At 42.2% G+C, this 12,338-nt stretch overlaps 1 protein-coding gene across 1 annotated transcript in view; it reads right to left on the reverse strand.

Annotated features, from left to right (window-relative positions):
• Positions 1-1,426: 1,426 nt before the first annotated feature.
• Positions 1,427-12,338, reverse strand: part of OLFM4 (olfactomedin 4) — a 44,554-nt gene continuing 33,642 nt past the window's right edge. Inside the window, exon 6 of the mRNA XM_032226953.1 lies at positions 1,427-3,772. Coding sequence (XP_032082844.1) covers positions 2,967-3,772 — 806 coding nt within the window. The 3' untranslated portion in view covers positions 1,427-2,966. The remainder of the gene's footprint in view (positions 3,773-12,338) is intronic.

Below are 12,338 nucleotides of genomic sequence, written 5' to 3' on the forward strand. Positions count from 1 at the left end.
GCATTGTCCGGTCGACGGCACCCGGAAAAGGCCCACCCTGTGAGATCTTATTGGCCGTTGGGAGGTATGTGGCAGGAGAAGACGGTCTTGCAGATATCCGGGTATAGGGTCTCCTGCTTGAGGAGAAGGTTGAAGATTGGCCAGAAGAAACGTTAAGCGAATCTCCAATTAAACATTCCAGGAGCCATTGTTTTTACGTTCTCAGCAAAGCGGAGAAGGAATAGCTTTGCACAAACCTACGGCAGGGTTGACATTTTGCAAACAACATGACACACACACGCCCTGAGTGGTTTCTTAAGCTAACCCCACTGAAATGAATGAGCATGCTGTGCCGGTCGCCTTAATTCCACAGGAATGTTTCAAGAACGCCCCAGGAGGCCCTTTTACTCCATGGCAAAGAAGAGTTGTAAATTCCACCCTGTCGGAACCCCTGACACACATTCAGACTGTGACCGAGGCAGACAGCACACACATTGCGATAGAAACACATTTTCTCAGCAAGTCATGATTGCAATTCTGAATGTTGGAGAAATGGAAGAAGCCGGTGAGAGGAGAAATGTTAAGCCCACAAAGAAAATATCCATTTATTTGGATGGCGGAGTGGAGAGATGATAGATAAATAGATAGATAGATAGATAGATAGATAGATAGATAGATAGATAGATAGATAGATAGATAGATAGATAGATAGATAGATGGGTAGGTGGGTAGGTGGGTAGGTGGGTAGGTGGGTAGGTGGGTAGGTGGGTAGGTGGGTAGGTGGGTAGGTGGGTAGGTGGGTAGGTGGGTAGGTGGGTAGATGGATAGATGGATAGATGGATAGATGGATAGATGGATAGATGGATAGATGGATAGATGGATAGAGAGACAGAGAGACAGAGAGACAGAGAGACAGAGAGACAGAGAGACAGAGAGACAGAGAGACAGAGATAGAGATAGAGATAGAGATAGAGATAGAGAGATAGAGATAGAGATAGAGATAGAGATAGAGATGATAGATAGATAGATAGATAGATAGATAGATAGATAGATAGATGATAGATAGATAGATAGATAGATGACAGATACGTAGATAGACAGACAGACTGAGATAGATATAGAGATAGATAGATAGATAGATAGATAGATAGATAGATAGATAGATAGATAGATAGATAGATGACAGATACGTAGATAGATAGATAGACAGAAAGACAGATATAGAGATAGAGATAGACAGACAATATAGATAGAGATAGTGACAGAGACAGAGACAGATACAGAGACAGACAGACAGACAGATATATACAGTATGTATGTATGTGTGAATAGATAGATAGATAGATAGATAGATAGATAGATAGATAGATAGATAGATAGATAGATAGGGAGGGATGGATGGATGGATGGATGGATGGATGGATTTAGAAAAATCCTGTGGCTGAGATGAAGGCATTGTTTTTATTTTTATTCATTCCAGGGGGGGAAAAAAACCACATTACATTTTATGCAATCTCAAATATACACAACAATTGCCGAAAACTGGTGGATCTGGAACAGATAGATGCTAATATAACTGAATGGGACCAGTATGCATCAGGCTCAAAATGGTTGTTATGGCAGCATGATTGAAGCCACGGCCCTTCCTGCCGCCATCTTAGCTTAATCCCCAAACCTCTCAATGGCTGCCACTCAAGGCAATTATCCTACTTTAAGTGCAGGTAGTCCTCGATTTACAACAGGTTGCCCTGGCACTGAAAAATATGGCTTCACAGCCGTTTTTTCAGAGTTATTGACCTTTGCTGCATCCCCAGAATCAAGTGATCAAAATTCAGATGCTAGGCAACTGCTTCACACTTATCACAGTTCCTTTGCCCCGGGGTCACGTGATCCCCTTTTGACAAACGAAGTCAAGGGGATTCACTTAACAACCGTGTGACTGACTTATCAACCGCGGCAGGAAAAGCCGCAAAATGGGGCAAAAAATGCACTGGACAAACGTCTCACTTAACAACAGGAATTTTGAGCTCAATTGTTGCCATAAGTCGAGAACTACCCATACTTTTTTTAAAAAAAAATGAAATTTATGTGAATCTGCTAAAATGGATTGTCCTATCTACACAAAATATAGGATATTGGGGTTGCAGTGTTAACCCAACAGGCTGCAGCTGGTTTAACCTTTTTTAATAAGTTCACACCACACACTGGACCATAAAAGTAATCGAACTTTTATGTGTTTGCATGACACTTTGTGGTATTAAAAAAAAAAAACATAATCAAGGAATGAAGGCCAGCAAAATTAGGAAGCCACTGGATCTGAAACCAGTTAGGTCTCTCGGGTTGAATATCAATAAAACTCTAAGCCTCTTTTCCCAAAACCAGTTCTCACCAAAAACCTATGCCAAATTTGTCCCAAAAGTAGAACAATTTGGATTGGTTTTCTTTCAGAAAACAGGAGTGTATAATCCCTGTTAAAAACAAACAATTGGGGGGGGGATTTTTTTCAACTCTCTCCTGATACACTGATTATATCACCTCTACTCTACCCAAATCCTGTTGTTGGCTTTTAAAAATATATATATTTTTAATGAAGTGAGCAGCCAATTTTCTTTGCTATGTTTGATCATCATCATACTCTTTTAATGACCCCATAATCCCTTGCAGGGTGAAGTCTGGGCAACCGAATGGACCTAGCAGAGTGTTTTAATGGCCAGATGCCCTTCCCTGTCGCCAATGTGGAGTTTTGTTCAGCAGATAAATTCTCAGTGTGCCCAGAGAGAGAGAGAAATATCTCCCTCTACCTAGGATTGAACACACCGCCTCCTGGTTGTGAGGCGAGAAGTCCACCCCTAGGCCACCGCACCACTCCTTTTGCTATGTGTGATGACGATTTGCCAATGGATCCAATCTTTGTTCCCTTTTGCCTTTGGATTTCTCAATATTTTGCAGGATTTGGAGAGTGAGAGCTTCTAATTTCCCTGGGAAAATTACTGTGGGGGAAGGGGCTCAAAATTTAAGCCGTAGCGAACCAGGTAACCATCGTTGTAGACGTACAGCCTCCTATCTATGGGGCTGTAGTTGATGCTCTGAATGGTTTCCAGGACTTTATCGACAATAATGCTCAGCCTCCCTTCTTTCCCAGTGTTGATATCAAAGGAGTAAAATATCTCCTCTTTCCGCGTGTTGAGAGGCCTGGTTGCATAGAGCACCCCACATATAATAAATGCATTAGAGACTGCGGGCTTATATTGCGTCGTTTGCCATGTGTTGAGCACATCCAGAGTCGTTTCATTAATCTTGCTAATGACAATGTTACCTTGGCTCGCTTCGGTGGAGTAAATCACCCACAAGCCATTCTCATCCACGGCAAAATCTAAGTCTTGCCAAGCTACCCCTGCGTAGGAGAACCGATTGTTATACACGGCATTTGGGAGAGGCTTCCTCAACACCAACGTATTGGTGGCCAAATTTATCCTGCCCATATCTCTTGAGGAATAGATATTAATGTACATGTGATTGTTATGCACAGCTGTTCCACTGCCTTCACCGTACCTATACATGTATTCCTTGGAGTATTTGAAGAGCAATAAGTTGTCATAGGAATCATGGAGTCGATAATATTCCAGGTATCTTCCTTCTGGGTTTAGAGGTGCAACCCAATACATCTCTTTTCCAGGGCTAAGAGGGGAGGAGTATCTTCCCCAGGCTCCGTATTTGTAGGAAAACCCTCTCCAATTCAGTTGGATCACGTAAGGTTGGCTGACGTTTGTAATCGGGCCATGACCACAGTTTCCTATAATCAAGGAGAAGAAGGGAAAAAACCAGAATGTTTACACGTGGGAGATTACAAACTAATTCATGTCTTTGGTTTCCAGGCCTGACATCCAGAATATTTGACATTCCCTGTAGCTACCTGTTGTTGTTGTTAGTTGCAAAGTCATGTCCGAGCCATCATGACCCCATGGACAATGTTCCTCCAGGCCTTCCTGTCCTCTACCATGCTCTGGAGTCCATTGAAGCTCACGCCTGCTGCTTTGGTGACTATCTATCTATAGGTACATCGTAGCTACCTACACATAAGCCTAAGATTCAAAATCAGGCTTGCCAGATGCTACCTTGCTCTGTAGAGTGGAGAGTTGGTCTCAGACAGAAAGCCACTTGAAGGGACTAGAAGCATTTGCAATGTAGATTTACTGGCAGCTGTTATGTGTAAGTTCAGTTGACAAAATCAGAAATGAGGAGGTGATAGGCCACCTGGGAAAGCCAAGGGAAATCATCAAAACCATTAAAAAGTGAAAGTTAGAATATTTTTGACATGTGATGAGACACTCTGAAAAAATATGACATCCTGTACTTAATCCTCCAAGGAAAGATTGAAGGCAACTGAGGTCCAGGCAGAAGACGAACATCATGGCTTCAAAATCTAAGGGGCAGGTTTGGACAAAACTCAACAGCACTTTTTCATATGGCTGTTGATAAAAATAGAGTCGCCAATATGATCGTTAATGGCTGATGATGGATATGGAAGAAGAAGAAGAAGAATGAGAAGGAGAGGAGGAGGAGGAGGAGGAGGAGGAGGAGGAGGAGGAGGAGGAGGAGGAGGAGGAGGAGGAGGAGGAGGAGAAGAAGAAGTAGTAGTAGTAGTAGTAGTAGTAGTAGTAGTAGTAGTAGTAGTAGTAAGGATTGCCCCTGGAGTTAACAATGGTCGTACTGAAACTCAAAGCTCTTCTGTTGACTCCACCTTTTATTCTTCCAAGGTGGGTAAAATGAGGACCCACATTTGGGGGGCAAGAGGGTGACTCTGTAAACTGCTTAAAGAGGGCTGTAAAGCACTGTGAAGTGGTATATAAATCTAAGTGCTATTGCTATTGGATGTCGTTCCAACTGTTGAAATGAATACTGGGATGAAGCTACGATAATGATCTCTCTAGTCTTCTCCAAATGAATCCTGGGATGAAGCTATCATAATGGTCTCTCATTTTCTTCTCTCAGTGAATCTGGGAATGAAGCTATCTTAATGATCCCTCTTGTCTTGTCTCAATGAATCCAGGGATGAAGCTAGCATAATGGTCTCTCTTTTTCTTGTCTCAATTAATCTGAGGATGAAGCTACTCTAATGGTCTTTCTTGTCTTGTTTCAGAGAATCTGTGGATGAAGCTATCTTAATGATCTCTCTTGTCTTATCTCAATGAATCAAGGGACGAAGCTATCCTAATGGTCTCTCTTTTTCTTGTCTCAATGAATCTGAGGATGAAGCTACTGTAATGGTCTCTCTTGTCTTGTCTCAATGAAACCTGGGATGTAGCTATCATAATGGTCTCTCTTTTTCTTATCTCCAAGAATCCAGGGATGTAGCTATCTTAATGATCTCTCTTGTCTCAATGAATCCTGGGATGAAGCTATCATAATGATCTCTCTTGTCTTGTCTCAGAGAATCTGTGGATGAAGCTATCTTAATGATCTCTCTTGTCTTATCTCAATGAATCAAGGGACGAAGCTATCCTAATGGTCTCTCTTTTTCTTGTCTCAATGAATCTGAGGATGAAGCTACTGTAATGGTCTCTCTTGTCTTGTCTCAATGAAACCTGGGATGTAGCTATCATAATGGTCTCTCTTTTTCTTATCTCCAAGAATCCAGGGATGTAGCTATCTTAATGATCTCTCTTGTCTCAATGAATCCTGGGATGAAGCTATCATAATGATCTCTCTTGTCTTGCCTCAGAGAATCTGGGGATGAAGCTATCTTAACAATATCTCTTGTCTTGTCTCAGAGAATCTGGGGATGAAGCTATCTTAACAATCTCTCTTGTTTTGTCTCAATAAATCCTCGGATGAAGCTATCATAATGGTCTCTCTTTTCCTTGGCTCAGAGAATCTGGAGATGAAGCTATCTTAATGATCTCTCTTGTCTTATCTCAATGAATCCAGGGATGAAGCTATCCTAATGGTCTCTCTTTTTCTTGTCTCCAAGAATCCGGGGATGTAGCTATCTTAATGATCTCTCTTGTCTCAATGAATCCTGGGATGAAGCTATCATAATGATCTCTCTTGTCTTGCCTCAGAGAATCTGGGGATGAAGCTATCTTAACAATCTCTCTTGTCTTGTCTCAGAGAATCTGGGGATGAAGCTATCTTAACAATCTCTCTTGTTTTGTCTCAATAAATCCTCGGATGAAGCTATCATAATGGTCTCTCTTTTCCTTGGCTCAGAGAATCTGGAGATGAAGCTATCTTAATGATCTCTCTTGTCTTATCTCAATGAATCCAGGGATGAAGCTATCCTAATGGTCTCTCTTTTTCTTGTCTCCAAGAATCCGGGGATGTAGCTATCTTAATGATCTCTCTTGTCTCAATGAATCCTGGGATGAAGCTATCATAATGATCTCTCTTGTCTTGTCTCAGAGAATCTGGGGATGAAGCTATCTTAACAATCTCTCTTGTCTTGTCTCAGAGAATCTGGGGATGAAGCTATCTTAACAATCTCTCTTGTCTTGTCTCAATAAATCCTCGGATGAAGCTATCATAATGGTCTCTCTTTTCCTTGGCTCAGAGAATCTGGAGATGAAGCTATCTTAATGATCTCTCTTGTCTTATCTCAATGAATCCAGGGATGAAGCTATCCTAATGGTCTCTCTTTTTCTTGTCTCCAAGAATCCGTGGATGTAGCTATCTTAATGATCTCTCTTGTCTCAATGAATCCTGGGATGAAGCTATCATAATGATCTCTCTTGTCTTGTTTCAGAGAATCTGGGGATGAAGCTATCTTAACAATCTCTCTTGTCTTATCTCAATGAATCCTGGGATGTAGCTATCATAATGGTCTCTCTTTTTCTTGTCTCCAAGAATCCGGGGATGTAGCTATCTTAATTATCTCTCTTTTTCTTGTCTCAATGAACCCTGGGACGAAGCTGCCGTAATGGCCTCTTTCGTCTTCTCTCAATACCTCCAATGCATCTGATCTGGCATCATAACGCCAGCCAAAAACAGGGGAGCTACGACATTGATTTTTTTTCTGCTGGCGCTACAGGAAGAACCAGAGGAATTGTCTGCCTTTATACACTGGCATGACGTCCAATGGATGTCTTTGTCTTTGATGCTTACAGGGAGCTTCGTGACCAAAACTGTCAATTTGTATCTCAGAAGTTTCCCAGTTTGTGGATCTATTGCAGTTAAGAAATATCTTTGTGTGTGTGTATCGATCAAAATTCACCTTTGGGAAAGATGAGAGTCAAATGCGTATTCTCTGTTGAGTGCTTTTATAATAAGCAATTGAACTATGATTCATTTCATTCTCCTCTCTCTCTCTCTCTCTCCAATTGGCATGCACTAGAGTGTTCTGCATTAGCAGGTGAGGGAAATCAAGAGAGGTTTGATATGTAAAAATAAAAAAACAGCATCCATGAATTATAAAGGAATTAGCTCAGGGTTTCTCTTCAGTTTCAGTAGGTAGCTGTTGCCTGCGATGTTTGCAAGAGATATTTACCTCCATTTATAGGTTGAATGATCTCACAATCAATAAAGAAGCTACGAGTGGTGCAAAGATCCATGCTCGGCATCACAAGACAAGATAGAAAGACCGGCGCATGGAAGGAACTAAGGAAAGGATACAATGCCGTCAAAAAAGAACAAGAATTGAAGTGGAAAAGGAGAACTGATGGAAGGTGGCCCAGGGATGGATTTTTGCCACCAGTACTGCTGGTTCGGTGCACTTTTTTTTGGCGCAAATGCATGCGTGCGCATTTGCACCTTAAAAGGTCTGCGTTAGAAAAGGGGGGGGGGAATTGATTTTTTTTCAGTGAAGATTGTTCTGCGCGTGCGCAGAAATGAAAATCAAGATGGCGCCGCCGCCAATAGAACCAGTTCAGGGGCGTGGCAGGCCAAGTTACTACCTACTCAGCCGAACCGGTCCGAACCGGTAGGAACCCATCGTTGAGGTGGACCAAGGTGGTCATAGAATGGAACTTAATGGAGAGATGACAACAGCAGGGATGGCTGGCCCAATTGGCAAAAGAAAGTTCAGGACTGCATGGGTTGGAAACATGTGGAAGAGGCCTTCATCCTGTAGTGCATAGACAATGGGGAGGAGGAGGAGGAGAGGAGGAGGAGGAGGAGGAGGAGGAGGAGGAGGAGGAGGAGGAGGAGGAGGAGGAGGAGAGGAAACCATGGATGGAAGCTTACCAAGGAGAGAAGCAACCTAGAACTAAGGAGAAATGTCCTGATATTGAGAACAGCTTGCCACCAGAAGTTGTGGGTGCTCCATCACTGGAGCTTTTCAAGAAGAGATTGGGCAACCATTTGTCTGGCATGCTATGAGGTCTCCTGATTCAGCAAGAGGTTGGACTAGAAGACCTCCAAGGTCCCTTTCAACTCAAGTTATTCTGTAAGAAGGAGGAGGAAAAGAATCAGAAAGAGAAAAGGAGGAGGAGGAGGAGAAGGAGAAGGAGAAGGGGAAGGGGAAGAAGAAGAAGAAGAAGGAGGAGGAGGAGGAGGAGGAGGAGGAGGAGGAGGAGGAGGAGGAGGAGGAGGAGGAAGGTAGGTTGAAACCCAAATATAAATACTAAATTTGGGGGTGGAAATGTCCATAAGGATTTAATGTCTGTTGACAAATTTCTCCAAAGTTGCTTTTTCTCATCCAAGAAGCATCTTCAGCTTAGAACTGAAGACGCTTCTTGGCTGAGAAATGAAACATCTTCCAAAAAAAGGCAGTTGAAGTGTCCCAGGGTCACATGATTCACCTCTGTGACTTTCTGACCATCAAAGGCAACGGGGAAGCCAGATTCACACAACGACTATGTCACTAACTAAAAAAAAAAACCTGCAGCTGTTGACTTAACCTCTGGAGCAAGAAAGGTGGTAAAATGTGACCAACATTTAACAACAGTCTGGCTTAGCAATGTTGATCTCAATTGTGGTCGTAGGTTGAAAACTACCTGGGGTATTAATACTAATGTAAAGGAGTTAGGGCCTCCTAGTAAATTCATAGGGACACAGTGGCTCAGTGGCTAAGACGCTGAGCTTGTCGATCAAAAAGGTCGGCAGTTCGGCGGTTCGAATCCCTAGCGCTGCATAACGTAATGAGCTCCCGTGACTTGCCCCAGCTTCTGCCAACTTAGCAGTTCGAAAGCAGGTAAAAAATGCAAGTAGAAAAAGAGGAACCACCTTTGGTGGGAAGGTAACAGCGTTCCGTGCGCCTTTGGCGTTGAGTCATGCCAGCCACATGACCACGGAGACATCTGCGGACAGCGCTGGCTCTTCGGCTATGAAATGGAGATGAGCAGCACCCTCCAGAGTTCAGGTATAACTAGCACATATGTGCGAGGGGAACCTTTACCTTTAGTAAATTCATAAGCAGCGGGTCTTCCAAATTCCTATTCTCCACACTTCTGGATCTCTATGTAATCAACATTAGCTTTTGGCCTACATACTTTTCTGAATATACCTCCATCAGCACAATAAAAAAGCCAATACAGATTACAGTCATTTTATGAGCCAGGTTTATGGCTAAATGCCTTCCAGCTTACCAGCTTTTAAATCAATAGCAGCCTTTTAGACAGCCGAGATATAAGGTAATATTGCCGCCGTAATTTATAGTTTGTCCTTAACTGTCAACACATTGACTGAATTAATATTCCTAAATCAGTAACGTTCTTTTCAAATTAAAGGCTTATTAATGACTTGCATAAATCTAAAAAAATATACTTAAAAGGAAACACCTGTATCCTGCTGCTCAGGTAAGAAAGAAAATGTCACATAGATTTAGTCTGGCACGATTTTTCATGTCACTAAGCTAAGCGCTTGGCCTGGTTTCAGTTTAATAATTCATGCCTTGTTTCATAAATTTAAAAAAAAAAATCATCTATTTAGCCATGAGATTTTTATTACATTAAAGTAACAAGAATTCTTTCTTTTAAAAGTGATCTCACACCGAAACACTTCTGGCTGGTATTTTTTTTAAAATTTATGGAATAATCCATGAATGATTAAAGTGATAAATTTATTTGATTTAGTATCAGGCGTAGGTGTAAGTTTTAACACCGAATTTAGACTTTCCTTTCATTAACAGAAATAATAAATACTTTAGGAAATGGCCTTTACCTTAAGTGGAAAAACAGTATGCTCATCGAGGGAAACAACCATTTCCTGTACAGGTTTCAAAGTTCGTATGATAATTAATTTTGTTTAATGTAAGCCTGATGAACTGGAACTTCAGGTTGAGGAATGCAATAAAAGCACCAATTCAAACAGGAAATAGAAAAACACTTATGACATGAATTATTAAGCTCATTTTGCGAAGCTTCTTCTCCGGTAGCACTGCCATGCTACAAAGGGCATACAAAACCTTTGCCAGACCAATCTTCGAATACAGCTCTTCTGCCTGGAATCTACACTGTGTATCGGACATTAATATGATTGAGCGTGTCCATAGGTATTTCACGAGAAGAGTTCTCCACTCTTCTGCTCACAATAGGGTCCCTTAGGCCACCAGACTTGAAATTTGGGGCTTGGACAACCTGGAACTGATGCAGGAGGGGGTGCACAGGTAAACCCACCAGTGGCTGGCCAGGTTAGGTGGTCTTAATTGAATGGACTTTATAAATTCATATTAGCTTGGCTTTTCCTTCTAGTGCTCTGGAGTTCCAAAGTTGACTTTTAGCTGGAGTGAACTTTCTCTCCAACTTCCTCATAAGTATTAAAAATAGGGCTGAACAGTGTGGCAAGACCCTGTAAAGGAGGGGCACAGGAAGCCAGGCGTGGGGGAGAGATAGAACAGAGGTAAAAATTGCTGACAGCTTAAGACATTATAGGAACTTCTCTTTTTTGTATTTTTCCTATGTACTTCGCTGTAACATTCCAAATGAACTTCTGCTTTTCGAAATGTCATGCTTGTCTCGTGTATGGAAACGCCTTGAGAATGCACAGTGTGGAACTCGGCATAAAAATAGCATCCTGGGCAGAGCCCAGGCAGTTCAGATTTTGGTCTGTGAACACGCTGAACTCGATGCATCCAATAAACCTGTTTCTCTCACCTTCGTGGTCTCAAGTCCTGGTCTTTCGTAAGTAGATTACAAACCTCAATCTGCTGCAACAGAACTACACAACCTAGGGTCAGACCTAAGCACAGTACACAAAATTGTCTGCTACAGCATCCTACCTGTCAACGACTACTTCAGCTTCAACCACAATAATACACAGGCAAACAATAGATACAAACTCAAGGGAAACCGCTCCAAACTCGATTGCAGGAAATACGACTTCAGCAACAGAGTGGTCAACGCCTGGAATGCTCTACCTGACTCCGTTGTTACATCCTCTAACTCTCACAGCTTCAACCTTAAATTATCTACCATGGACCTCACCCCATTCCTAAGAAGTCCATAAAGGGGGCCGTGAATAAGCGCACCAGCGTGCCTAACATCTCTGTCCTACTGTCCCCACCTATTTGTACTCATTTCATGTGCTCATGTTTACCTGTTATCTCATACATATTTGACAAATTAAATAAACAAATAAATAAATGTCAACATTTCTCACTTCCTTTCAATCTTTAATTTTCTGTGCACTGTAACCATTGTGTTGATGTCCACCCTGCTGTAGCTCAAAATCCAAATTCAAGATAGCTTGAATGCTGACAGAGAAATATTGGGAAAATTTCACACACGAGGGTCAATAACCAAGAACTGAACCTCCGTGGCATAAATCAATGATGTTCCTTAAATATGTAGACTTCGCTTCCCATGTTTTCATGCCTGGTTAACCCAGAGCAGATATGAAGAAAAAAATGAGCAGGACTCATATTTTGGAGAACACCACAACAGCAATAGCAATAGAAATATCACTGAGAATTATATGCCACTTTATAGCACTCTCTCAGTGGTTTACAGAGTCAGCACATTGCCCCCAACAATCTGGGTCTTCCTTTTACTGACTTCAAAAGGACGGAAGGCTGAGTCAACCTTGAGCTGGTCAGGATCAAACGCCTGGCAGTGTAAATGGTTTTTATAGGCATAGCGTAACATTGGCCACCAAATGAGAAGAGAAGTCTCCTTGCAGAAGCCCCTGATGTTGGGAAAGATGGAAAGCCAAAGGAGAAGGATATGGCAGAGGATGAGATGGTTAGATGGGGTTCCTCAATGCAATGGTCAAACTCCAGGAGGCAGTGGAGGACAGTGGGAGACCTGTCCTCCACTGGCCACCAAAGGAGATGAGAGGACTCCATGGAAAACACCCGGATCTCAGGAAAGATGGAAGGCCAAAGGAGAAGGGGACAAGAGAGGATGAGATGGCTAGATAGTATCACCAACACAATGCATATGATTTTGGGCAAAACTCTAGAAGACAGTGGAGGAGAGGCATGCTAT

This window comes from Thamnophis elegans, chromosome 11, assembly GCF_009769535.1.
Source record: "Thamnophis elegans isolate rThaEle1 chromosome 11, rThaEle1.pri, whole genome shotgun sequence".
NCBI classification, from domain to species: domain Eukaryota; kingdom Metazoa; phylum Chordata; class Lepidosauria; order Squamata; family Colubridae; genus Thamnophis; species Thamnophis elegans.